The following is a 27,606-nucleotide window of genomic DNA, read 5'->3' as shown; positions in this document are numbered from 1 at the left end:
AGAAACAGATTATGAAGATAAATACAGTAAAGCCATTTAGAAGTTTTATAAATAACTTTCAAAACTGGAAAACATTCATGGAATAAAAGTCTGCTTTTTACTTTAATAATCATGAAACTATCTCTGGAGCTTATAAATAACATCTTTAAGACATCTGGTCTTCAAATGTGTAGACAAACTCTTACTAAACATGTCTGATAATACTTAAAAGTCCTTTTATATTAAAAGTTCCCTTGAAGGAGCTAGAGAGATGGCTTAGTAGATAAGGCACTTGCCCGAGAAGCCTAAGAACCCAGGTTCCAAACCCCAGTACCCACATACGCCAGATGTAGATAGTTGCGAATATATCTGGAGTTTGCTTACAGTGGCTAGGGGCTCTGGCACACCCATTCTTTCTCTGTACCTCTGTCTGTCTTTTCTGTCTCTCTCTCAAATAAATAAATAAATACGAATTTTTTAAAGTTCCCCTGAAGGAACAGCATCTGAAAAAACAAAATCACAATTTTAAAATCTAAAATTTTAGAAGATAGGCAGTATTTTTATCTCTTTTAGTCAAATGGGCCTTGAAATTACCTCCTCTTACCTTGTTAATAGATAATTAATAGTGGAGAGTCTAACACTGGAGGCTCTTCATCTTCCAAGTGTACACAAGACATCTTAAACCCACCCATCTCTGACTCACATGTAAAGGTGATTCTACAGTTTGGAACCAGAATCTAAATCTGGCAATGAAACCCACAATTGTAGCAAGCCCAGCATAGACTGAAGCTGATGAGAGCTGGAGAGAATGGCTTAGTGTTAAGGCACTTGCCAAAGGATCCTGGTTTGATTCCTCAGAATCCATGTAAGCCAGATGCACAAGGGGGTGCAAGCATCTGGAGTTTGTTTGCAGTAGTTGGAGGCCCTGGCATGCCTATTCTTTTTTTCTATTCTGCCTCTTTCTCTTTCTCAAATTAATAAAAAAAAGTAAAATAAATAAAAAAGTAAAGCAAATGACATAATAAAACTTCAGGGGTCAGGAAGTCACAGCAACAGAGCAAACACCCTTCATCCTGTACTGCTCATAGGGACCTTTAGCCTTTGTCACATGATACATTTATACTATACATCTAAAAGGAACATCTACGGGCTGGAGAGATGGCTTAGCAGTTAAAGTGTTTGCCTGCAAAGCCAAAGGACCTCGATTTGATTCCCCAGTACCCATGTAAACCAGATGCACAAGGTGGAGCATGTATCTAGAGTTCATATGCAGTGGCTAGAGGCCCTGGTGTACCCATATTTTTGCCCTCTCTCTCTCTCTCTCTTTCTCTCTCTATCTCTCTGTCTCTCTCTTTCCCTCTGTCAAATAAATTAATAACAATAAAGGGACATCGATTTCCCTCCCTTTTCAAACATCCCCCACTTTCTCCAATAGGATTGGCAGCAAATTATATGGAAGAAAGATCTAGATGCCTACAGAAACTTGCAATTTCTACTGTAGACCATTTTAGGCTTTTGTTAAATTCAGTTTTGCTGACAAATACTGAAAACATTGTCCCTGAGTTAAAAGAAAAATACAATAAATCTTCATGGCTTGAAATTCCCATTTTGCCTTTAAAGTATATATTCTTCAAAATACATAGTATCTTGATTTTTCATACATCATGACTCAGTGAGAAATGTATTGTATGGCATAACCCAGTTTACATAACAATATGCACTTCAGTGGTTGAATGTGAAATGTCCCCCATAGCATCATGTGCTTGTGATTAAGCCACTTACTTAATCCCTAGCTGGTGTCACTGTTTCAGAAAGCTGTAGAGGCTTTTGGGAGGATGTGTGTTGCTGGAGATGAGCCTTGGCATGCTTCTATAGTCCAGCTCCGTTTCACACTCAGCTCACTTTCTCTACTTCCTTCCTGCTGGTGAGATGTGATGCTGTCTGTTCAAGCTTACTTTCCCTACCATGATGAAATGTCCCCACAAAACCATAAGCCAGAATTAAACTTTCCTTCATAAACTGCTTCTGGTTGAGTGTTTTGTCCTAGCAACAAAACTGTTAGATAGATAGATACATCCAATTTAAATCAAAAGTTCATTAAAGTCACTCTTAACTATGTGCCATAAATATATCATTTCTATTATACTGTTTTGGGGGGTTTGGGTTTTTTTTTTTTTGTTTGTTTGTTTTGGTTTTTTAAGGTAGGGTCTCACTCTAGCCCAGGCTGACCTGGAATTCACTATGTAGTCTCAGGGTGCCCTTCAACTCACCTCACCACGATCCTCCTACCTCTGCCTCCTGAGTGCTGGGATTAAAGGTGTGTGTGCACTACCACGCCTGGCTTGTTGGCTTGTATTTTTAAGTAGGGTTTTACTCTAGCCCAAGATGGCCTAGAATTCACAGTAATCCTCCTACCTCTGCCTTGCTGGGATGAAAGGCATGAGCCACTATGTCTGGTTTTGTACTTTTTTATTTTTCCTTTGGTTTTTCGAGGTAGGGTCTCACTCTAGCACAGGCTGACCTGGAATTCACTGTGGAGTCTCAGGGTGGCCTTGAACTAATGGCGATCTGCCTATGTTTGCCTCCCAAGTGCTGGGATTAAAGGCGTGCGCCACCACGCCCAGCTTTGTACATGTTTTTTTTCCTCAATTTTTATTAACATTTTCCATGATTATAAAAAATATCCCATGGTAATACCCTCCCTCCTCCCACTTTCCCCTTTGAAATTCCATTCTACATGTTTTTAAATACTGGCTTCATGCCACATGATGTGGCAGATATCAGATTACAATCTACTTTGGAAAAACTGTGTGTGGTTTAGCCTCTGCCACCTCTCTAAAGCACATCTCAGGTTGTTGTTCACAACCTGCACCACCTCATCACTCACTTCCTACTCTTTTCTTTCATTTCCTTTCCTTTCTTTCTTTCTTTCTTTTTTGAGGTACTTTCACTCTAGCCCAAGTTGACCTGAAATTCACTATGTAGTCTCAGAGTGGCCTTGAACTCACAGCTATCCTTCTACCTCTGCCTCCCAAGTGCTGGGATTAAAGGCATGTGCCACCACGCCCAGCTTCTACTCTTTTCATACACTGAAGAGAAGTTTGTGAAGGCTGCCAAGCTCTTTTTTGTTTCAAACTTGCGAATGTACCTAGGCATTTCCTCCAGAATTTTGCACTTTGTTAGTAGGGTCTGAATAGAAAAGTCTGTTCCCCAGAGAAGCCATCATGGACCACCAGAAACCCCACCAAGGCAAGGCCAGGGAAGGAGCAGAAAGAGGGTGTTAAATGGTTAAGAGGCAGGGGAAGCTTTAACTGAATTTGGATATGGGTATTGTTCAGACATCTGGATGACAACATGTAAAACACAAAATAACAGCATTCACCAAATGTCACTCTCTTCTACCTGCATCCCTCACAGGGCAATGATTTCCTAGTTCTTTCTCATTTACTTCATTATGGCTTTGACTTTCTGATTGAGATATAAGCTCTACCTTCCAATCTCAAGTATTCTTAACTCTCTTAAGTCATTAACTTTTAACTGTTAGTTATTCAGCAAATAACTAAGTACATCCTATGATTTAAGGAGGAGCAGGGAATAGCAAAACCTTTTCCTCTAATGGTTCAACAGTTTCATAAGAGTGATAAGTCCCTAAGTAATTTAACTGAATGTGTCAAGTACAATGAGAGACATGTGTACTATACAAAATGGAAACATGTACCTACCATGGTGGCACATGCTTTTAATCCCAGCATTGGGGAAGCTGAGGTAGGAATATCAGTGCGTTCCAGATCAGCCTGAGACTACATAGTGAATTCCAGGTCAGCCTGGGCTAGAGTGAGATCCTGCCTCCAAAAAACCAATAAATTAAATAATTAATTAAATAAAATGGTAAAAATAAACAAAGAATTAATTCTCTTGGAAAAAGGAAATGAAGACATCACAGATGCTGAAAAGATGTTATTTAGTGAGTTAACTATAACCCTGTGACTGAAGTAGTGGATGAATTAAAATCACCAATAAGCTTATTAAAAATGCAAATACCAAGCCCTGACTCTATTCTGGTTGTGCTGCTCAATCAAGCAAGTGAATTCCAGAAGCTCCCCAAACAATCCAGAGGGGTGTTTCTGTTACACACACACACACCCCCCTAGAAAATATCCAATTGAATGAAAGTTGAGGCAACAGACACCTATTATTTTAGTGGTTCTGTTACCACATGTGAGACAACTTCATCACTGCGGAGAAGGGCCTCTGTTATCTGGGGAGATTCAGATTCAGGTCAGCGCTGACACATTACAATTAATGAACTGCGTGGGTGTGAAGCTGCAAGGTTGAAAATATGCAAAAGACAAACAAACATAAATTACTTGCTCAAAATAACGCCTCACCGGCTGGAGAGATGGCTTAGCGGTTAAGCGCTTGCCTGTGAAGCCTAAGAACCCCGGGTCGAGGCTCGGTTCCCCAGGTCCCACGTTAGCCAGATGCACAAGGGGGCGCACGCGTCTGGAGTTCGTTTGCAGAGGCTGGAAGCCCTGGCGCGCCCATTCTCTCTCTCTCCCTCTGTCTTTCTGTGTCTGTCGCTCTCAAATAAATAAATAAAAATTTTATATATAAAAAATAACGCCTCACTTATGTTATCAAATCCGGTATTTTACACCTTGACTTTGGGTTACATTACTCTCAGTAAGTTCTAGTAGTATCAAAGTGGAATTTGGGGTGCTACACCAAACAGGGAGAGCAAGGGGGCTGCAGGAACTGCCCTTAGAACAGATCAGATGGCGCAGACGGGCGGAGGTGGCAGGGGCAGGGAGCCTCTGAATGCCAGCCCGTCCAAAGAGGAGGGACGCCGCGTGACCAGGACCCCGGAACCGTTCTCCTGGCCTCCCCGGCACTTGGCACTCACCATAGTTTCTGGATCGCAACAAACTCGTAAGGGTTAGTCAGGAATACGTGCAGATCTACACCATCCTCTGGTTACTCCAGCAACAGAGTCCCGCCCACTGCCGGGCGTTGCGTGACGTTCCGCGGCGCCCCTCCGTTCCTATTGGCTGAAAAGAGTGAAAACTCCGCCCACCCACCGCCGCAGCCCCGCACCTGCTCGCTATCGCCTGGGGCAACCGGACGCTACCTTCCTGCGGCCAGCGTCACCACTTCCGTTTCGTTGACACGTGACCCGGAAGTTTAAGCCAGCACGCGACTAGGACCAAATGTTGGAACTCCGTTTATTTTTAAACAGTTGCCGTTCTTTGTTTCACTTACTAAGTCCTTACTTCGCATGTTCTGAGTTACGTGAGTTTAAACAGTGTTTGTCGTTCGTTCTCCTCGGGAAAGGACTCCGGAAGTGCGCCCCTGAGTCACCGGAAGTGCCTGGCGTGGGATCGCGGCTTGCTGTGGGAGGGCCTGGGCGGGTCGGCTGGGGAATGGCTGGGGAGTTCCGCAAGCCCGTCGGGCGACTCGTACGTAGCTGAGGGGCCTGTGCAAGCCAGCCGCCTGGAACTCGGGGGTCGGGGTCTCTGCGGTAAGGAACTGGGGGACGAGGGGTGTTGAGAAGACGGGAGGGCTAGTCTGGAGCTTGCGGGACTGGGCGTTAGGAGTTAGGGGAAGATGGTACATCTGGGAGGACGCCTTCAGACAGGACGAAACTTGGGATTCCCGGGACGGCCAGTTTGGCCCTGTTGTCGCTTCCACGCCTGCCCCTTTCAGATCTGTGCTCACTCCTCCCCACTCAGTATTTAGTTACATTGTCACTATGCTTGTACATTTGGCAAGACAGTCTCTATAAGAAGTTTCTGGTATTTGATCCCATTTTGTATCCATACATCTCTGGATACTTTTTCAAAACAGAGATTTTTGCTGTTAAGTCAGCTGTGGGAGGCCCATATTGAAAACTGTGTGTGTGTGTGTGTGTGTGTGTGTGTGTGTGTGTGTGTGTGTGTGTGTGTTGAAGCCAATTGTCAATCTACCACAGTCTATAGTATTGCTACATTGAATTAATATCACCTTACTATTCATGTTCTTCTGGTAATTCTAAATCTTTGCAGTAAGGCTACTCAACATTTCTGAAAGCATACATTCAGTGTATAATTCTGTCCTTCATTTAAGAACTACACTTTTCTATTTACCAAAAAGTGCCAAACAAATTATGAGTAATGTTTTTTGCCTCATCTAAGCAGAACCTCCTTTTTTATATATATAGTGAACATAGATATGTGTTGGTATGTCTCTGAAAGAGTAATTATTTTAATTCCTGTTGTTATATCAACAATAGGAATCTATTGTAATTTCTTAGCTACTGTTTGTAATACGCTGATTATATTTCTGAACTAAAATTTAGGACACACCTCTGGCAATTTTGACTTTACCTTGTAAGGATGGTGAAACTAAATATTGAAAACTGCCTTATTCTTAAGACATTGAGTATACACACCAGGACCTGTGAGAAGGGAACAATGAAGAAAACTTCCTTTTCTAAATGCATATGTGCAAAAACAAACTGTAACTGTAATTAAAGGCATCGATGAATGTATTGATACTGCTTTAATTCTTTTACATATATACGTTTCTAGGTTTTTCAGAAGACATCTTAGAGTGCATTTTCATTAATAACAGGAAACATGACTACTCTTCAGAGTTTAGAAACCAAAGGTAAGTGTTCTTATTTTCATAATTGTTTTTAAAACATGAAATTTATGATAATAGGAAGAAATGTTTTAGTCATGTGACTAAATTGCATAGACTCCTGAAGAATCATTTATGTTTTAGATCTCTTCATGTTTATTTTGTAGAGCAGTATTTATATTCATTACTCTAACATACAAGTGAACATTAGCATCATTGGGTAGTTATTAAATAACCACTCACAAGCTGGAGAGATGGCATAGCAGTTAAGGCACTTGCCTGTGAAGGCTAAGGACCCAGATTCAATTCCCCAGTACCCACATAATCCAGATACACAAGGTGGTGCATGTATCTGGAGTTGTTGCAGTGCATGGAGGCCCTGGTGTGCCCATTCTCTGTCTCTGTCTCTCTCTCACGTGCGTGTGCATGTGCACACGCTCTTCCTCCATCCAATAAATAAATTAAAAACATATTTTTTCAAAACGTCTATTCACCTTTAAACATTTAATATAAAAATAGCTAGATATCCTTCCTGAACCAGAAGTCATAAGAATTAAATAAATTAACATTTTAAACATAAAAAGGAATAAATAAACAATTAGCAGATACCAAAGACTTGTTTCTCCAGCTAGAGAGTGAGCTTAGTGGTTAAGGTGCTTGCCTGTGAAGTATAAGAACTCGTGTTCTACTCTCCTGGTCCCATGTCAGCCAGATGCACAGTGACACAGCACACAAGGTCACTTATGTGACTAAGGGGGTGCATGGATCTGGAGGAGTTCGATTACAGTGGCTGGAGGGCCTCCCACACCAGCTTTCTCTCCTCTCTCTCTCTCTCTCTCTCTCTCTCTCTCTCTCTCTGTGTGTGTGTGTGTGTGTGTGTGTGTGTCTCTCACACACCTAAAACAAAAGACTTGTTTCTCACTGTGTTAGTTTTCTTTGTAGGTCTTCCATACACACACACACACACACACACAGTACCCCAAACTGTTTTGTTGTGCTGTTTAAATGACAGAAATTTAGTACCTCACAGTTTCAAGGTCTAGAATTCAATATCAAAATAAGTGCCAGCATGACCACACTCCCTCGCATAGCCAAACTCCTTCTGAAGATACTGGGAATGATCTAGATATATACTATAGCTTTTAGTTTGCTGGCAGTCCTTGATGCTTCTTAATTTATAGGTGGACCTCCCTGAAATGTGTCTTCATGTCCTTGATGTTTCTTAATTTATAGGTGGACCTCCCTGAAATGTGTCTTCATGTTTACATGATGTGTTTCTGTCTCCAACATTCCCTTTATAAAAAGAACAGTCATATTAGAGAATGATACTGAATCCTAAATGATCTCATCTTCACTAATCACATTTGCAATGATCATAGTTCTAAATAAGGTTTCATTCTAAGGCACTGGAAGTTAAGACTCTACTACAATATTTATTCGATCCATAACACTTAATATATACAGTAATCATAGGAGTGCATTGTTAATCATTGGAGACAGAATAACTCTTTGTCTTCTCTAATATTTAATATTATTAATACTAGATATATTAATATTTATATTATATATTATTATATGGTCATATAATAAATACTACCCAATGATGCTATTGTTCACTTATATATTAGAATAATGAATATAAATACTGCTCTACAAAATAAACATAAAGAGATCTAAAACATAAATGATTCTTCAGGAGTCTATGCAATTTAGTCACAAAACTAAAACATTCCTTCCTATCACAATGTCATAATATTATTTTATATATTAAATTTATATTATAATATTAATGTTTAATATTATTGATCATTCACTATATTTTAAAATTCTTTTTGTGATATTTCTTATATTTTCTGTCTGCTCTGTGGCTCTGTACTGTCCAATGTAGTAACCATATTCTGGGTATTTACATTTAAATTAATATTTTTTCAAAATTAAAACTATATTTATTTCCCAATGCTCAAAGACCAAATGTGCCTGATAACTATTATATTTCTAAACTTGAAGCAAATTCCTTAGTTCTATCTTCTGTTTTTTCTTTAGCCTACTCTCCATTTCATTTATCTTGTAAATATCACTTTTTTTTGGTTCACCTTTATTTATTTATTTGAAAGCAACAGAGAGAGAAAGAGGCAGAGGGAGGGAGGAAGGGAGGGAGAGGAGACAGAGAGAGAGAGAATGGGCATACTAGAGGTTCCAGCTACTGCAAATGAATTCCAGATGCGTGTGCCCCCTTGTGCATCTGGCTAACGTGGGTCCTGGGGAATTGAGCCTCGAACCAGGGTCCTTAGGCTTCACAGGCAAGCTCTTAACCACTAAGCCATCTCTCCAGCCTAGTATCACTGTTTTAAACTCCTGTCTCTTCTGATGTTGGACCTTGAGTAATTAATTAATTATAGAAATAACTTCAAATTCTATCATTATCACTGATGTCTTCTTCAGTTCAGACCCTATGACCCACTCCCATTTTATCTTACATTATGACAACAGTTGCACCAAGAAATCTTAAAGAAAGTATAGGTAGCAGATTTCTAGCAATGCTCAAAAGGGAGTTGTAGCCCGGGCATGGTGGTGCACACCTTTAATCCCAGCATTTTGAAGGCAGAGAGGTAAGAGGATCACCATGAGTCCAGGGCCACCCTGAAACTACATAGTGAATTCCAGGTCAGCCTGGGCTATACAGAAATCCTGTCTCGAAAAACCAAAAATAGGTGGGGGGAGTTGTGATATGTTTAAGAAATAAACAAAGGTCACTCTATTGATAATTTAAACAGCTCTGCACAATAGCATTTCCTGTCACTCAAGAGAGTTTTATAGTATTAGAATAAGCTAATCAAAGATAAATGAAAGTAATAAACTGGGAATGAATGGCAAATAAAAGCAATTCAATGATAACTAACATAAAAGCAGCTACACTAGCACTTAGCAAAAAGCAAAAGCTAAATGCAGTATTATGATTAGTGATTAAACGGTGTTACAAAGTATCTGTGGAATTAAAAATTTATAAGAATTGGAATAATAAAGTATTTTTATATACATTATTTTATTTTGATTATCCATTGAAGCAGATAATACAACTGGTAGTTTTATTCTTACTGAATGGGAACTGTTGCTAGTGAACAAAAAGTACTTGACCTCCAAGACCTGAACAAAGAATACTTATATGATGTTGTCATTTTTCTACATTTCCTGTGATTGCTTAGTATAGCAACAGAACTTCTTGTCTAGCATGTAAACAGTACTGCCATCCTAAGAGGAATTTGTCATCACCACTAGAGCTATTCCCAAAGAGAAACATATAATAAATAGTAACAATTAGAAAATCACCATAAAAAGCCAAACATGCCTGCTGCTAACACCTGTTAAGACAGTTTAGTAAAAATATTCAAGTATTAAGATCTAAAACATGTAAGTAGATATAATCCTGTTATATAATCATATTTATTAAAAGTCATTTAGCACTGATTATAAAGGATAGTAAAAGTTAAGTGAAAAAGGATTCCATGAGCAGATAAGTTTGGAATGCTGGATTGAATGAAGTGTTACACTACCAACGTCTCAGAGCCTTTATTATACTAGTAGGTACTTTGGAACTCCAAAAGAGATGCTGAAGTGATAGATTAGCCATTAAAGCTCTTGCTTATGAAGCCTTAGGATTCAGGTTCAATTCCCCAATACCCATGTAAGCCAGGTGCACAAGGTGGCACATATGTCTGCAGTTCATTTCTTGCAGTGGCTACAGGCCTTGGCGCACCAATTCTCTTTCTCTATCTGCCACTTCCCCTCTTTTGCCCTCTTTCTCTCAAATAAATAAATAAAATATTCTTTAAAATACTTAAAAATATAAAGAGAGGGGTCCAGGTATGGTGGTGCACACCTTTAATCCCAGCACTCAGGAGGCAGAGAGGTAGGAGGATCACCGCGAGTTTGAGGCCACCCTGAGAATACATAGTGAGTTCCAGGTCAGCCTGGGCTAGAGTGAGACCCTACCTTTAACCCCCCCCCCCCGCAAAAAAAAAACAAAAAACAAAAAATAAAATAAAATTAAGAGAGGACAGGGCTCAGTGGTAGAGTACTTGCCTGGTATGCCTGGTTTCAATTTCCAATGCCACACACAAAGACTACTGTTATAAAACTACCAAGAGGCATACCTAAATGAAATGTTTTATTGCTTAATTTATCTGTGTTCTAAAAAATGGATCAGCTATAATGGAGCTGGGAATTAATGGTTTAGTGTAATGGGGGAAATAAGTTGTTTTTAAAAGTGTTGGTCATTGAATGTGTCAGTGAAATCTGGGTACATGATTGATGAACTTCATTTAAGCATTGACTCAATTTTTCTGTGCCAGGCACATTTCCTTAGAAGATTGTATATGGAGTAGGTGATGTCTCTACCTTAAGGAGTTTCCAACAGCTTAGTTTGCAACAGAAACAAGTCATTTTAAAACACCATAATATTTTTATTATTCTGAAAGCCCCAGGGCATGGGAGAAAAGCAAAGTGATTTGTGTAACAGTGCACAATGAATGGCAATAAGGTTTATTATTTGTTTTTTTGTAATTTTTTTATGAGAGAGAGAACTGGCATGCCAGGGCTTTCAGCCACTGCATCGAACCCCAGATACATGCACCACCTTGTGCACACGTGTGACCTTACATGTTTGTGTCACCTTGTGCTTTTAGCTTACATGGGACCTGGATAGTCAAACATGAGTCCTTAGGCTTTTCAGGCAAGTGCCTTAACCACTAGCCATCTCTTCAGCCCTTAATATTATTTTGACTCATGAATATGATGTTTCCACTAGCCAGCCGTGTTGACTTTAAGTACCTGTCTTCATAGATTTATACAGTCGTTGGTCTAGGAAGATGGCTCAGTGATTAAAGCTGCTTGCTTGCCAAATCTGATAGCCTGGATTTGATTATCCATTACCCATGTAAAGCCAGATGCACAAGGTGGCACATGGGTCTGGAGTTCATTGTAGCAGCAAGAGGCCCTAGCTTGCCCATTCTCTCTGTCTCCCCCCTTTCTCTCTCCTCTTTGCAAATAAATAATAAAAACTTTTAAAGCTGGAGAGATGGATTAGTAGTGTTGCAGTCCGGTTCGCATTGCTGTTAGAAATCACCCAACCAAGAGCAGCTTCTGGGAAAAAGAGGTTTATTTGGCTTACAGGCTCGAGGGGAAGCTCCACGATGGCAGGGGAAAACGATGGCATGAGCAGAGGGTGGACATCACCCCCTGGCCAACAGAAGATGGACCACAGCAACAGGAGGGTGTGCCAAACACTGGCATGGGGAAACTGGCTATAAAGCCCATAAGCCCGCCCCCAACAATACACTCCCTCCAGGAGGCATTAATTCCCACATATCCATCAGCTGGGAACCTAGCATTCAGAACACCTAAGTTTATGGGGGACACCTGAATCAAACCACCACATTCCGCCCCTGGCCCCCATAAACTGATATCCATGCATGATGTAAAATACAATGCATTCAGTCTGACTTCAAAAGTCCCCATAGTTTTTAATCAATCTCAATGATGTTCATACATCCCCATAGTTCAAGATCTTTTAACTGAGCCATAATACCAAAATATAACCTCAAAAAAACCCAGAATGGCACAGAATAAATATTCACACTGCAAAAGATGGCATTGGGCATAGCAAAGAAACATTCAACCAATACAAAATTTAAAACAACCAGGGCAAACGTCAAACTCTGTAGCTTCAAGTCCAGCAACTCTAGCCAGCGACAAATCTTCAAGTCCGATAATTCTAACCAGCAACAAGTCTCTGGCATTCCAATTCCACCCCTCCAGCTAGGCTACTCACAGTCCTGGGAAACTTCACCGGGGCCGGCAGCTCCTCGGCAGCCATCTCATGGTCCCGGCATCTCCACTGGGTCTCCACTGCAAGCCACAGTTCGTCCTCATGGCCCCATGGTGTCTCTCTGCAGGCAACCAGCAAACCCGCTTCACACTGCCCATGGCCATTTCCAAAACACAAGACCGTGTTGCAAACTCAATGACCCTCTTTCCAGCACTTTATACTCCACGATACCAGGTAGGGTGCCAATTTGTTAATCCAGGGGGGAATAAAGCAGACTTTGAAGAACAGGACACTCCTTGAGCACTCAGACACCTTCAAAAGAGTTGACATTCTTCTTGTTGCCCTAGCGCAGGTCAGCTAGCCCAGTCTCAAAGGTTGTAATCTCTCAGTTGCAGCTGAACGGGCAGCAGTTCACCCAAAGATTTTCCTTTCTGTGCCATATCCCTCTGCACACACCAGTTCATTTCTACGCTAAGCAACCCTGCACAACTTCTCAGGACATGGGCACAAGAGCAAGCTTCTCACACAAACTGCTAGCCCAGTCCAGGCACAGCTCTTTCTCACCCTCATAAGCCAAACCTCACAGTCCATAGTTCTTACTGCCTTCAGGTCTTTCAGCTCTGACCAGGATAGACCACCAAGCTGTACTTACAGCACTGCAAGGCATCTCTTAGGCCAAGGTTTCAACTCCTTCCACATTCCTCTTGAAAATCAGCTTCAAAAGGCCGAAGCCACACAGTCAGGTGTCTAGCAGCAACCCCACTCCTGGTACCACTTTACTGTTGCAGTCCGGTTCGCATTGCTGTTAGAAATCACCCAACCAAGAGCAGCTTCTGGGAAAAAGAGGTTTATTTGGCTTACAGGCTCGAGGGGAAGCTCCATGATGGCAGGGGAAAACGATGGCATGAGCAGAGGGTGGACATCACCCCCTGGCCAACAGAAGATGGACCACAGCAACAGGAGGGTGTGCCAAACACTGGCATGGGGAAACTGGCTATAAAGCCCATAAGCCCGCCCCCAACAATACACTCCCTCCAGGAGGCATTAATTCCCACATATCCATCAGCTGGGAACCTAGCATTCAGAACACCTAAGTTTATGGGGGACACCTGAATCAAACCACCACAAGTAGTTAAGGTGGCGCTTGCCTGCACCACCAAAGGACCAGGTTTCAATTCCCCAGGACCCACATAAGACAGATACACAAAGTGGCACATGCATCTGGAGTTCATTTGCAGCAGCTAGAGGTCCTGGTGTGCCCATTCTCTCATCCCCCCCCCCAATAAATAATAAAATATTTTAAAAATTGTTAAGGTTTACACTGTTGTTAATAAAGAAAATATTTAATGCTAGACTATAAAATCCTATCATGGATGCCTTCATCTTCTAGAACAAGGATTGGCAAATTGTGACCCTCAGATCTCTTGAAAATGTTTGTAGTCAAGTTGATGATTGCAGTGCTAAAAAAGATCCAGCCCAGGGCTTCACACATGTTCTCACTGTTTTTAAATTCTGTTCTGTTTTATATTAAGGCAGGGTTTTACTGACCTCAAATTCACAGTCCTACCTTAGACACCCAGCTGCTGGGATTACAAGCATGTACTACCATGCCTGGCTGGAAAAGAGATAAATAATTGAAAAGTTGAGAAAATGTGTAGGTACAAACAGTTCACTAAAGCATTGTTGGAGTGAAAATTGAATAGACAAAGCTCAGATGGCTTAGTTGGTAAAGTGCTTGCTGCACAAGCATGAGGATCTGAGTTCAATCCCCAGCATATGTAATGCTGAACAGGCATGGCAGCCAGCCTATAGCCCTAGCCCCTGGGAGATGGAGATGGGATCACCAGGGCAAGCTGGCTACCTAGACTAGCACTCTGATTTAAGTGAAAGACTGTCTCAACAAGTAAAATGGAGAGTGATGGAAGACTCCCTTTGTCAGCCTTTGGCTTCCCTGTGCATGCACACACACATACAAACATACTGCACACATGACCTCACACATACAAACAGGCATACACTCACAAAATGGTATGCAGTCCAAATAAAATAGAATTCCAGTGTCTAATCTTATTTTAATTTAAAGAAATAGGTTGTATCCATAAAATTAAAAAACAAAGACTAGCAAAACAAAAATGTAATACACTTTAAAATTATATGATTGGTTGAGGATATGATGAGAATTTTAAATGATTATGAAGCTGTGTTCTAATTTATTTTAATAGCAATGTAAAAATAGTAATACAAACCAGAGCACATATGACTGTCTAAGGACATTATGTTTTATTCTATAGTCTTTTCTGTTTATATGATGAAGTTTAGAAGAGGAAGAAAAGTAAACTCAGTGAGAAGTAGAAACCTAACAGAAACCTCAGGAAGATATTATTGTTAGATATTTCTTTTACTGAAGAACTCTTTGAAGGTAACCTTTTCAGTTATTTTCTTAGCATTATCTTCAGGAAGCCACCATTTCAATGTTACTTTAGCTGAGGATTTCCATTTCTAGAGCCAGAATGTGATCATTCTTCTAAATATGGCTTTGTATATTTTAAGTGCTCTAAGAAAGTTTTAACTTTAGTTAAGACTTTATTATTACTTGTACCAAATTGGTAAGTTCTTCTATCTGTATGGTTAATAAAACATGGTTAGTGTTTGATACATCTAAGTTATGATAATTACCAGTAATTGAGACAAAGTACATGTGTTAGCTTTTGAAATTTTGTTTCAGGTCTTTGCACTAGGATATTATATTACTTACATATAGGTGTGTGTGTTTGTACATACACCTACACGTACAGTATTTAGCTAGACTGATGAGCTAACTGAAGATGAATCCATAGTCCACGACTATGTTTAATTTTTCTGTAGAAATAAAATTTCAATAATGTTTTAGGGCATTTATTTCACTTTATTATATATTGCCATTTAATACATTTTATATTCTTTTTATTATTTTTTATAGTGCAGGCATTTGAACCCAAGGCCTTGCACATGTGCTTTGTACCAGCTTATATTTCTGGTCCCCATTTTCATGTGTGTGTGTGTGTAATTAGATAATAAGTTTTTTAACTTTTCATTCACAATCTCTATACATACTCACAATATACCAAGGTCATCATCCCCTCCCACCACCCTCCTTTGTCCTTCTCCCCTACCCCTTCCACTAAATCCCTTCTTTCTAGCTAACCTCTTCTATCTTGATGTCATCAATCCTGCCCCCACTCCCCATGCAGGACTTGGTTAGCAATCTTTTCTCCACCTCTTCTTCAGTAATCCCTTAACATTGGAGGGTGTGATAGAGATGTCTCTCTGTGTTGAACACTCACTCCACTGTCTCTTCTTAGCACTTTGATGAGTTTGATTCTCCTCAGTGGTCACTGGCATCTGAAAAGAGAAGCTTCTCTACAATGAGTCGTGATGCTGGTTCCCTCGGTGTTGTGGATGTGTTGCTTGGGTCCTAGATAATAAGTGTGTTAAAGACAGTGGTCCACACTGCCTCACATGATATCTAGACTACATTAGTCACCTAGCACAATGTTTGCTGCCTATGACCACTCAGTCATTGTAACTATCACTACTGACCTGTGTGTTCATCTCTACACTTAGCTTTACTAGTATGATTATTCACTGTGAAAACACCTTATTCGTGATTATTATTTGTGAAAATACCTTATTCATTTGTGTACTGAATATACAGACCAGCTACTTAACTAGGGACATAAAATACCTAAAATACATTGAATGCTACTACAGAGCTTACATGGGACACTAAAAACAATTAGATTTGGTAAAAGTAGACTTACGTAAATTTAGTCTAACAACACAATGTACTTTTACTAGTTTAATTAGAATTTAACCCTGGGTGTAAGAATTAAGATTGATTTCTTTTTTCCTAATTAGTTCACTAGTGAACATAAATAATATTCGCTCATACCCCTAGAAAAGAGATGAATCTCTTTTGATGTGTATAGATTATTTTAATATAGATACTTATTTTTCTATATTCAGCATTATCGAATGTCTGCTATGTACCAGGATTTATTCTTACTATATTTCTTCTTATCACAACCCTATGGTAAGGTTGTAATATCTGTATTTCACATGTCATGATTCAGAAATTAATGGAAGATTAATTTATTTACCTAAGGCTATATTAATATTAAAATAGAAGTCAGAACCAAATTCTTTGTTTCTAGTTCTCTTGGATTTTCTACCAAGAGAGAAGTCATTTATTTAAGAAAACCTCTGAGACTTCATTCATCTCCTGTTGACACATGATTGTTTTAGAAATTAGTTTTCCTGAATCATTTCCATCCTTTCTAGTGTAATTTTGAACATTGGGCAAAGCAGTGTTGGTATTTTAATATCTCCTTTGGTAGATTAACATCTCCTTTGCCTTCCTAGTTGTCCTTACTTCAGCCCCAGTCCGAGGAGCTGGAGATGGAATGGAAACTGAGGAGCCACCTAAATCTGTTGAAGCCGCCTCGAAATCTGTTGAAATCCAGCCCATAAAGCATCATAGCATTCAGAGTCCACGGAAGAAAGGTCCCTCAGAGAGCCCAGGAGTTCTTCAGCTTGGAAAGATTCTCACTGAAAAAGCAGTGGAAGTTGAAGCTGTAAGAATATTTGTTCCCAAAGCTGCTATAACCCATGACATTCCCAGCAAAAATGCAAAGGTTAAGTCTCTGGGTTATCATAAAGGTGAGCTCCTTGGTCAATCAGAGGGAGTCACAGAACCTAGGAAGGAACTCTCAGAAGTAAAGAATAATTTGGAAAAGCTCAAGAATTCAGAAAGGAGGTTACTTCAGGACAAAGAAGGCCTTTCAAACCAGCTCCGAGTACAGACAGAGGTAAGAACAGCTTTCAGTGGCATTAATGGATGCTGTTTACTCCTGTTACTTTTAAGACTGTATGTTCAGAAAGCACATCTCCTTGTGGGAATGTCATTATCATAGATATTTCTCTAAAAGGCTTCCTCTTCAATTTCTCATGTTCTCTCTAGAGAGTATTTATGCTGGGAATTTATAATCTAAGTGTGGTCAAAAATGAAGATTTGAGGTGTTTTAGACAAGACCACCTATAAGTTATAAAAGTGGGTTACAATTAGAAATTGCGAAAGGCTGTCCCAAGTCAGGCTTTAAAGCTGACAAATTAATGTCTTTTTATTTTTCTTTTTTAAAGAGTCCACAAATTCCACTCACTGGCTTTGGCTCAGACCTGTAATTCCAGCACTCAGCAGGCTGAGGTAGATGAATCAATGTGAGTTTAAGGCCAGCCTGGGCTACAGAGTGGATTCTAAGTTAGCCTGAGCTAGAGTGATACCCTACCTCAAAAACAAAACTAAAAAGAATCCATAAATTCCAAGATTTTTGCCTGTGTGTATATACTTGGGGGAAAAAAGCAATTGTGAAATAAGTTTTCATTACAAATTAATAATATTATTTAGTGTTCAGTTGTTTTGCTTTAACCTTTATCTCTTTGTAAAATTGCCTCAGCCCTCCTTTGTTTTTATATTAGGCTGTATATCTTTATGACACCATGGTTAGTGGTTCTTTGCCAAATACATTTTAATGCATTTAATAGTATATAACTATTTAATATATATTTAAAAACTAATTTCTGTGGGCTGGAAAGATGGCTTAGTTGTTAAGGTGCTTGCCTGCAAAGCCAAAGGACCCAGATTCAGTTCACCAGGACCCACATAAGCCAGATACACAAGGTTGCACATGTGTCTGAAGTTCACTGCCAGTGGCTGGAGGCCCTGAAGTGCCCATTCTCTCTCTCACTCCCTCTCTGTCTCTGCCTCTTTCAAATAAATGAATAAAGATTTTTTAAAAAGCCTAATTTCTAAATCTAGAAGTGGTATATATTTATTTGTAAACATTTTAGAAATTCAGAACAATGTACTAAAAAAGGTCCCTTCTATAGTCACTATCAGATGTTACTGTGTCTGAGTTGTGTCCTATAACTCACATTTTTTAGTTGCTAAAAATTTTCCTATGTCACAATCTTTTGCAGTTATTAATAGCAATGTGTTTCTCAGGGGCTACACCATATGTCACTGCTAGTTACTACAAATTTATTCTAATGTATTGACAGATAACTCTAGATTACCTCTTTTCTTAAGTTTAAGTGTGTGTGTGTGTGTGTGTGTGTGTTTGTACAAGTATGGGCACACATGGTATGTGTGTGTGGAGGCCACAGTGCAATTTCGAGTTTCATTCCTCAGGTACTCTATCCACTTTTTTTGAGACAGAGTCTCTTCATTGGCCTTCAGCTCACCAAGTAAAGTAAACTTGTTGGTTGTTGAGCTACAGTGATCTTCCTGTCATCCCTGCCCAGCACTAGGATTGGAACCAGCGGCCATCACACACCAAACCATTTTACATGGTTTCAGGGAATGAAATTCAAGTCCTTGTGCTTCTAAGGCAAGCACTTTACCAACTGAGTTATCACTCCTGCCTTTTCTTATAATTCTCAAGAATAAAAATCCTAGAACAAAAAGAGATTAATTTATAAATGGTCAAAGAAAAACCCATCAAATATTCTTTTTATGAAAATTTTTGTTAATTTTTTTCCTTTGTGTGTTGACTGAAAACAATTTGGCATTCTGTATTCTTATTATAAGACTCAGTTTGTAATCCCATTATTTATAGAGCAAGTGTGTGTGTGTGTCATGGTTAAGACAGTGACGTCACTTGAGCATATTGTCTTGGTTGTATTCTTGCCATCTAGGTAAATCGTGAGTTAAAAAAGCTCTTGGTGGCTTCTGTTGGAGATGATCTTCAGTATCATTTTGAACGTCTAGCCCGGGAGAAAAATCAGCTTATTTTGGAAAATGAAGCCCTAGGTCGAAACACAGCACAACTTTCTGAACAGTTAGAACGTATGTCAATACAGTGTGATGTATGGCGAAGTAAATTCCTTGCAAGCAGGTATTTTTCTGTTGTAAATAGTATTTTCTAGTATTTGCGCTGTCATGTTCTTTGGCTATAACACAAAGTAGATTATAACATGAACATTTTGACTAAGGTTGTCAGAGGTTTTTGTATATCATTTATTCAGCCCCTCTCCTCCTCGTAAAGATCACTTAGTCTCTTAGAGAAGTGATATAGTGATCTCCCCATTCTAGAAATCAATGTTTACCACAGACCTGTAAATTCATACCTCTGGAAATATTGAAGTCACAAAAGGTAAAACTAGACCCTCCTTACAAGTCTCCTATCAAAAGAACACAAATACTGTCCCTACTTTTTAGGCAGTATTTGTCGCCCCCACACTTTGTTTTTATAGCTCTTTAACCAATGTGATGAAGTTTCCCAACCTTTGTTTCTCTATGCATGAATAGGAAATTATATCATTCTGTAGCATACTCAGTGAGACTACTCTCCAAGATAGGTAAAAAAAACACAGGGTCTTCATCCAAGCCTTTAAACATGCTGATGGTTTGGAAACCCTGTTATTAATTATGACTGTTTATACCCTACCACTCAACTTTTGAGTAACTGGGGAAGAAATTTTAGATATTTATCTGTGACACAAAAGGATTTCACAGTTAATGTGTTTAGTAACTTGATTTAAATTGTATCATCTTGATATTTAAGGGTCACTGACTATGAGGAATAAATCCTTAGGAAGGATTTCTTTTTGCATTAATGTCTATGATACTTGCTAGTGGTTAATGATACCTAGAGCCCTCCATTTATATGCTGTGTATTGATAGTGTGTTAAGCAGCATGAGAGGAAAGTCTCAATGTTTTTGACTTATAGTGAAGTTAATTCTTACTGAACACTTTTATAAGAAGCAAAGCATACATATATTAAACAGATTGTTGTAATATGGGCCTTTCTTAATTACCTTATAAACATAATTAGTAGTTTTGTAAACACAATTCAAGTTAAATTCAACTGTAATAATGCTTTTGTTGATTTACTCTTGATGTAGTAATGCTTTCATTTTAAGAAGTTTAGTAGTAACTGGTCTGAGATTTTTATTTTGTTTAAGAATTTCAGCCTAAGGCTGTAGACATGGCTTAGCAGTTAAGGCGCTTGCCTACAAAGCCTTAAGGATACACATAAGACTACAGATCCAAGGTAAGCCAGATGCTCAAAGGTGAGGCAAGCGCAAGGTTGCACATGCCCCCTGGGTGGCCCAATCATCTAGAGTTCAGTTGCAGTGGCTGAGGCCTTGGTGAACCAATTCTGTCTGTCTCTCTCTCTCTTTCTCTCTAAAAATAATAGTAAATAAAAGTATTTAAAGGGTGAGCAGTTAAGAATAAGATTGGGATAAATTCAGAACTCACTAGAAAAGTTAAATTCCCTGTTACTTAATAAGCTGTAAGCTCATAAACATTCAAAAAAAAATGTTTTGTTTTAGGCAGACGTAGTGGCGCACACCTTTAATCCTAACACTCAGGAGGCAGAGGTAGGAGGATCCTCATGAGTTTGAGGCCACCCTGAGACTATAATGAATTCCAGGTCAGCCTGGCCTAGAATGAGACCCTACCTCAAACCCCTCCACCAAAAAAAAAAAAAAAGTTTTGTTTTGTTTTGTTTTACTTTTCTTTTTATTTATTTATTTGACAGAGAGAGAGAGGGAATGGACACACTAGGGCCTCCAGCCGCTGCAAACAAACTCCAGATGGATGTGCCACCTTGTGCATCTGTTTTATGTGGGTCCTGGGGAATTGTACCTGAGTCCTTTGGCTTTGCAGACAAGCACCTTAACTGCTAAGCTGTCTCTCCAGCCCTAAAGAATGCTTTCAGTGAAATATTTAAGACTGGAAAACAAATTGTGTACATTAAACCCTTTGTTAGCTTTTGAAGGTGACAGTCATAAAATAGTATATTAGTTTCTGTATGCTGTGTTATTATTGTGAGAACTATATATAAGATCTTAATCTTTTTCAGGGTAATGGCAGATGAATTAACCAACTCCAGAGCCATTTTACAGCGTCAGAACAGAGATGCACACAGTGCTGTACAGGATCTCTTGAGTGAACGTGAACAGTTCCGGCAAGAAATGATTGCTACACAGAAGTATGGCACATAATTTACATTCAAGTGCTGTCTTGGCTTTTCGTGCACTCTTTGTCATTATGAAAGTTGTTTTTGAGTGTGGTCACATTTGCTAGCTTATGGAACATACACTTTATTGAGATGCACTTTAAAATAGATACTCAGGGGGCTGGAGAGATAGCTTAGCGGTTGAGGCATTTGCCTGCAAAACCAAAGAATCCCCATTCAATTCACAAAAGCCAGATGCACAAGTGGGCATATGCATCTGGAGTTTGTTTGCAGTGGCTGGATGCCCTGGTATGCCCATTCTCTCTCTCTCCCTCCCCCTTCTCTCTCTCAAATAAAAATAAAATAAATTTAAATGAATACTCAGAGTAGAAGAGGCCTAACTATATAGAGGGCATTGCTTCTGACATTCTTAATTGGGGGAGGAATTATTTAGAAATCTCTGAATTTAAAAGAAGTTCTTAGTTCTGCATGTGATAGTTTTGTGTAAGTTTGGTTCAATCCAAAGACTAACTGTCTTTCTTATAAGAGATTTTTTTTTAATTTTTCACAGTATTTAGAGCTTGTTTTCATGTCTATACATTCCAAAACCAACAAGCTGATGATCTTAAGAGAGAGGGCTGGAGAATGACTTAGCAATTAATGCACTTACTTGCCTGCAAAGCCTAAGGACCCAGATTCAATTCTCCAGGCCCCACATAAGCTAGATGTACATGGTGGCACCTATGTCTCGAGTTTGTTTGCAATGGCTAGAGGCTTCAGCATGCCCATTCTCTTTCTCTCCCTCCCTGTCTCTAACAAACAAATAAAAAGATTTAAAACAATTGTTTAGGAGAGAGAGAGAGAGATAAAGCATAATATGTGGTGGTATCAAAATTTGTTGGAGGCAGCCAACTGTGGTGGTGCATGCCTTTAATCCCAGCACTTGGCATAGTGAAATCAAAACAAATATGCTTATTTTAGCTAATAGAAAGGTCTCATCTAAATGCTCTCAAGAAGCACAAACCCAGAGTAATTAAGTGGAACGGGAAAATAATAAGGATGAAAGTGTAGTAAATTGGAAAAAAAATACTTTTTTGAAAAGATAAACTTAAGAAATCACTAGCCACTCTAATGAAGAAAGAAAATATACTTTAAGTATTGGGAATGCAAGGAGTTTACACTATAGATTGAATAGTCATGGCAAGATAATAGGAGAGTGTTGCCAAATCTGTGCCAATGAATTCAGGATGAATTAAGATCAAATGCCTTAAAAGACAATTTACTAAAGATTAGTGAAGAACAAATATAGGCTGGGAAGATTGCTCATTGGTTAAAGGTGTTTTCTTGCAAAGCCTGAGGGCCTGGGTTCAATTCTCCAATACCCAGGTAAAGCCAGATGCACAAAGTGATGCACGCACCAGGAGCAGCAAGAGGCTTTGGCACCCTCATAGTGACTGTTTGCATCCCCCCTTTCTCTCTCCAAAAAAAATAATAAGTAAATGTTTTGAAAAATAATACATATGGGCTGGAGAGATGGCTTAGTGGTTAAGTGCTTGCTTGTGAAGCCTAAGGACCCCGGTTCCAGGCTCGATTCCCCAGGTCCCACGTTAGCCAGATGCACAAGGGGGCGCATGCGTCTGGAGTTCGTTTGCAGTGCCTGGAGGCCCTGGCGTGCCCATTCTCTCCCTCCCTCCCTCCCCCCCTCTCTCTCTCTCTCTCTCTCTCTCTCTCTCTCTCTGCCTCTTTCTCTCTCTGTCGCTCTCAACTAACTAAATAAAAATGAACAAAAATTCTTAGAAAACAAAAAAAAAGTAACACATATATAGCCTAAAGACCCCTAATCTATGAAAGCAATTGAAATTGTACCTACAGTTATCTACTGAAGGAAATTCTGCTCTACATGAATACTAATAAACTGCCAGAGAATAAATAAAAACAATTCGGCACAAATTCTTCCAGAACATAGAGGGAAAAGGAACAATGTCTAATTTTTTTTCTTTTTGAGGTCTCACTCTAGCCCAGGCTAACCTGGAATTCACTGTATAGTCTCTGGGTGGCCTCCATCTCACAGTGATCCTCCTACTCGGCCTCCCAAGTGCTAGGATTAAGGTGTATGCCACCATGAGCGGCTTGCTAACTCATTTTTTTTTAATGTAATTTATTAGTTTTCTTTTCAGTAAATACAGGCAGTTTGGTACCATTATTTAGGCTTGTCTGTGATCTACCCCCTCCCGTTAGACCCTCCTTGTTAATGAAAATGGGTCGTGCATTGTGGAGTTAGCCCCCAGTTATTGGTATGATAAATGTCTCTGCATATCATGACCCAACATGTGACTCTGACATTCTTTCCGCCCCCTCTTCCGCAAAATTTCCCTAAGCCATGTTGGGTTCATTTTTGGTTTGCTTCAGTGCTGAGGTGTTAGGGGCCTCTGAGGCTCTGGCTCTCTGATTTGGTAGGAGTTGATTTTTCTCTGCGTTGATCTCCTTCCCCTTTGTGCTGGTATCCGGTTCACAGGAAAACATCACCCTTGCTTATTTCGCCAGTTGTCCTTAGTTTCAGTTGGGCCCCTTTTGAGGTATGTTGGGGCAGCTCTCTTCTTAGGATCTGCATCTATCTTTTTTTCCTTGTTGTCTGTAGTGCAGCTAGGCGGTCGCCATCTTGACCGGAAGTCCCCCTAATTCATTTTTTTAAGGCCAGCATTATCTTCATACTAAAACCAGAAACTTTTACCAAAAATCTATAGACTTCTACATTTAATAAACATTGATGCAAAATCCTTAACAGTATTTTAGTGAATCAAATCTTTAATAATACCAGAAAAGATATATATATGACCAAGTAGAATCAATTCTAAGAATTGTCAGCTGAGTTAACATTCAGATATCAGTGAATATAGTACATCAAAAAAGAATTATGAATGCACAAAATTCAGTAGTTTCTACACCAAAGTATGATTACATTATAATGTAATATTTTGGATGATTTCCAGGTGACAGCCTAGTAGTAGATTGACAAATATTCTGTACTCTAGCTTAAATGACTCTGTTCCCTGATTTATTGAAAGATACAAAAGAAAGATAGTAAATGATTTTAAAAATATTGCTTACATAAAGGTGTTTACACTTTTTCCTCTCATTAATGTTCACTATGCCTGTGTGTTATATGCAGACTTCTGGAAGAACTTTTGATCTCCTTACAGTGGGGAAGGGAGCAGACGTACTTCCCTAGCACACAGCCTCACAACACAGCAGAACTAGCACTAACTAATCACAAATTGGCAAAAGCAGTAAATTCTCATCTTCTGGGAAATGTTGGCATTAACAGTCAAAAAAAGATTCCAGCAACAGTTGAATTCTGCAGTACCCCAGCTGAGAAAATGGCTGAAAAGGTAACATGTTTTGTTTTCATGATCTGTAAAATTTTACTGTCCCCTTACTGAAAGGTGACCGACCTGTTAAGCTTGGCATTTGGCATTTGGAAATGACGACTATAAATTTGTTTTTTATGCTAATAAGCTTAATAACTAAATAAGTATTTCCTCCTCTGTCCTTTAATTCTAGCATTACTGTACTATTCTAAGGAGAAAAAAAAAATCTATTTGTTTTGAAAGAGGCCCTATTAACTAACAAATCATCGGTAACCTTTTCCCTTTTCCTTTATAATTATTTTCAGGTAAAAACCACTGTATAGAATTTTTAAAGTAGTAATCATTAGTAAATGAAATAGGTTAGTTGTGATATAAGAAGTTACTTAATTCCCATATATGGATGGGACAATGCTGAATACAATAGAATCAGTTATAGTAGAACCAAGTCTATAGTCCTATATGAAATCAGAGCCCGTATAGTTGACTTGTCATATGTATTCTTGCAGCTCTCTGGTAACAATCAAGATAACCTCTATTAAAATTTTTGACCCTAATTTCTGTTCCCCCATTTTGAGCCTTGTCATCCACTATTACATATCCATTATTAAAATCTTGAACATCTCTCTGCATTATCTCTGGTACTAAGTTCTTTTTTAATTTTTATTTATTTATTTTCAAGGGTGGAGTGATGCACAAGATAGCACATGCATCTGGAATTTGTTTGCAGTGGCTAGAGGCCCTGGCATGCCCATTCTCTCTCTCCATTGCTGCCTCTCTCTCTGTCTCAAATAAAGAAAGAATTAAGAGAGCTTAATATTGTGAACATGGTTGTTAGTTTTGAATACTTAATGACTGGAAGAAAAGAAATGAAAATCCATTTATTTTGCTACAAATAAAAAACTGTTCGAGCTGGGCGTGGTAGCTCATGCCTTTAATCCCAGCACTTGGGAGGCAGAAGTAGGAGGTTCACCTTAAGTTCAAGGTCACCCTGAGAATAAAGCGTGAATTCCAGGTCAGCCTAGACTAGAGTGAAACCCTACCTCAGAAAAAAAAAAAAAAAAAAGTTCAGACTTTAAAATAGCATTTCCATAGAAGAATAAAGTAGGATCCTGATTCTAAGTGGTTGAATGAAAAATACAAGAAGAAAATGGTGGGTGTTTTTTGGTTAAAAGTAAAAATTTATAACAAAGTAGAATTCTTTTAACTGTATTCTTTCTGTTTTTATTCCTTCCATCATTATCTATATGAGAGCATTAATTTCATCATTTCTAAAAATTAGATAAGCTAGAGGAATGTATTACTGGAAACCATTATTAAGCTTACAACTTTGCAGAACGGATGACGTATCCTTAGATTAATCATTCAAATACTATTTTTACAATACCTCCATTTAACAAAATAAACTTTTTTAGGTAGATATACATCAGTGAAGCCAAAGGCCATGCATCTAATGTCACCTCTCATTTTCCTTAGGTTCTACGTATTTTGGATCCAGTTGCCTGTACAGAAAGTTCACCTGATATGCCATTTTCTGAATCATCCCCAACCACACTACTTGCTACAAAGAAAAATATTGGACGTTTTCATCCATATACTAGATATGAAAATGTAACTTTCAATTGCTGCAATCATTGCCAGGGAGAACTTATTGCTCTTTAACATTCAGTATGTTGAAAGCATGTATATTACACAAAAGTCTTTATTACTTGGGTGCTGGGGTCTTTAAATGCTAGAAGTAAAAGTATTTCATGTGCTAGATTCCAGGTTACTTTTTCTTAACAAATATCTCAGGGTAAGAAAATAGTGAAACTCTGTAGATATATTTAAAATAATGGATAATTTCCAGGTGGTACACAATGTTTATGTTAAAAGATTCTAAAAGATTTTATAACTTTTAGGCACTAAAGTATTGCTTTTTCTTGTTAAATATTTTATTTAACAAATAGATTTAATTTTGCCTCACTAATACACAAATAGGCAAATTACACCCCTGAGTCAAATATGGCCATATGTATTTATTTACTGTTGTCTAAAGTACTTTTTCTCTGCAGTTGCAGAGTTGAATCTATGGCTATCAAAGCCTGGTCCTTTATAGAACAAGTTTCCTGAGCCCTACTCTAATGCAGTTGGTGGAGTTGCAGGGAGAGGGGGTTGCATTCTCTTTTTGGTAACTTTTGGGATGCAAAGAAGCCTTCAGAAGCACTAAGGTAGAAGGGTTAATCTTTTTAAACTAAATGTTATATATTATGAAAATTAATATTTTGGAGCCAAATTAACAAATTCATCAACAAAACATGCTCTTATGCTTTTTTTGGAAGGGGGAGGTACTAGGGATTTTGTATTATGAATGGATGCATTCTGATATATATGAAAAAAATGGATTTGTAACGATTGGGTCATTTTGACAAGTATAAACCACAATAAGAGTATCTAACTTGACATTTACAATATATGGTGGGAAAGGGAGTATTTAGAACATTGTAGAAATGAAAAGAAAAAAGCAATCTATCAGTTTATATGTGTTATCATATACCATTTTATATAAGGCTCTTTTATTGGACTTAAAAATATTTACAAAGTTCATCAAAGTATACAGATTAGCTGCAATAATGCCTATCAGTAACCTTCAAAAGGCAGTTCTTGGTCAAGGAATAATATATTTTACTACCAACCTTTAATGGTGCTTTATTATTATTATTATTTTTGTCTGTCTTACCAGAAGTGTATTAATTGTTTCAAGTGGCAATAAATTCTCTACCTGGTTTTGTGAAACTGCTACCTTTATCTCCAGAGCGTTTGCTCTGGTTTGTCTTC

The 27,606-nt window shown here is 38.7% G+C and overlaps 2 protein-coding genes across 5 annotated transcripts in view; one reads left to right on the top strand and one right to left on the bottom strand.

Annotated features, from left to right (window-relative positions):
- The window catches only part of Nme7 (NME/NM23 family member 7), a 145,240-nt gene extending 140,231 nt beyond the window's left edge, over positions 1-5,009 (bottom strand). For both annotated transcript variants that reach the window (XM_045158158.1, XM_045158166.1), the window contains exon 1: positions 4,883-5,009. In XM_045158158.1, the coding sequence (XP_045014093.1) occupies positions 4,883-4,885 (3 nt within the window). In that variant the 5' untranslated portion in view covers positions 4,886-5,009. The remainder of the gene's footprint in view (positions 1-4,882) is intronic.
- A 161-nt stretch (positions 5,010-5,170) lies between these two features.
- Positions 5,171-27,564, top strand: Blzf1 (basic leucine zipper nuclear factor 1). Of its 3 annotated transcripts, none has more exons than XM_045141541.1 (7): positions 5,171-5,268; positions 6,546-6,624; positions 16,823-17,268; positions 19,154-19,353; positions 21,329-21,457; positions 24,594-24,813; positions 26,266-27,564. In XM_045141541.1, the coding sequence occupies exons 2-7, from the start codon at positions 6,594-6,596 to the stop codon at positions 26,449-26,451; spliced, it is 1,212 nt and encodes a 403-aa protein (XP_044997476.1). In that variant the 5' UTR covers positions 5,171-5,268; positions 6,546-6,593; the 3' UTR covers positions 26,452-27,564. The 3 variants fall into 3 exon arrangements, with proteins under 3 accessions (XP_044997476.1, XP_044997477.1, XP_004658866.2); XM_045141542.1 differs by having other exon boundaries at positions 5,211-5,263; XM_004658809.2 differs by lacking the exon at positions 5,171-5,268 and adding an exon at positions 5,286-5,497.
- The last annotated feature ends 42 nt before the right edge of the window (positions 27,565-27,606 follow it).

The sequence above is a fragment of the Jaculus jaculus genome, chromosome 1, assembly GCF_020740685.1.
Source record: "Jaculus jaculus isolate mJacJac1 chromosome 1, mJacJac1.mat.Y.cur, whole genome shotgun sequence".
Classification (NCBI taxonomy): Eukaryota; Metazoa; Chordata; class Mammalia; order Rodentia; family Dipodidae; genus Jaculus; species Jaculus jaculus.
This window is presented reverse-complemented; position numbering and strand designations above follow the sequence as displayed.

What these genes read in the sequence shown, in the direction of transcription:
- Blzf1 (XM_045141541.1), top strand. Translation starts at nt 6,594, where the DNA reads ATGACTACTCTTCAGAGTTTAGAAACCAAAG. An exon ending in AGCTCCGAGTACAGACAGAG is followed by an intron (nt 17,269 to 19,153) that starts GTAAGAACAGCT and finishes CTTGCCATCTAG; the next exon opens with GTAAATCGTGAGTTAAAAAA. An exon ending in CTGAGAAAATGGCTGAAAAG is followed by an intron (nt 24,814 to 26,265) that starts GTAACATGTTTT and finishes CATTTTCCTTAG; the next exon opens with GTTCTACGTATTTTGGATCC.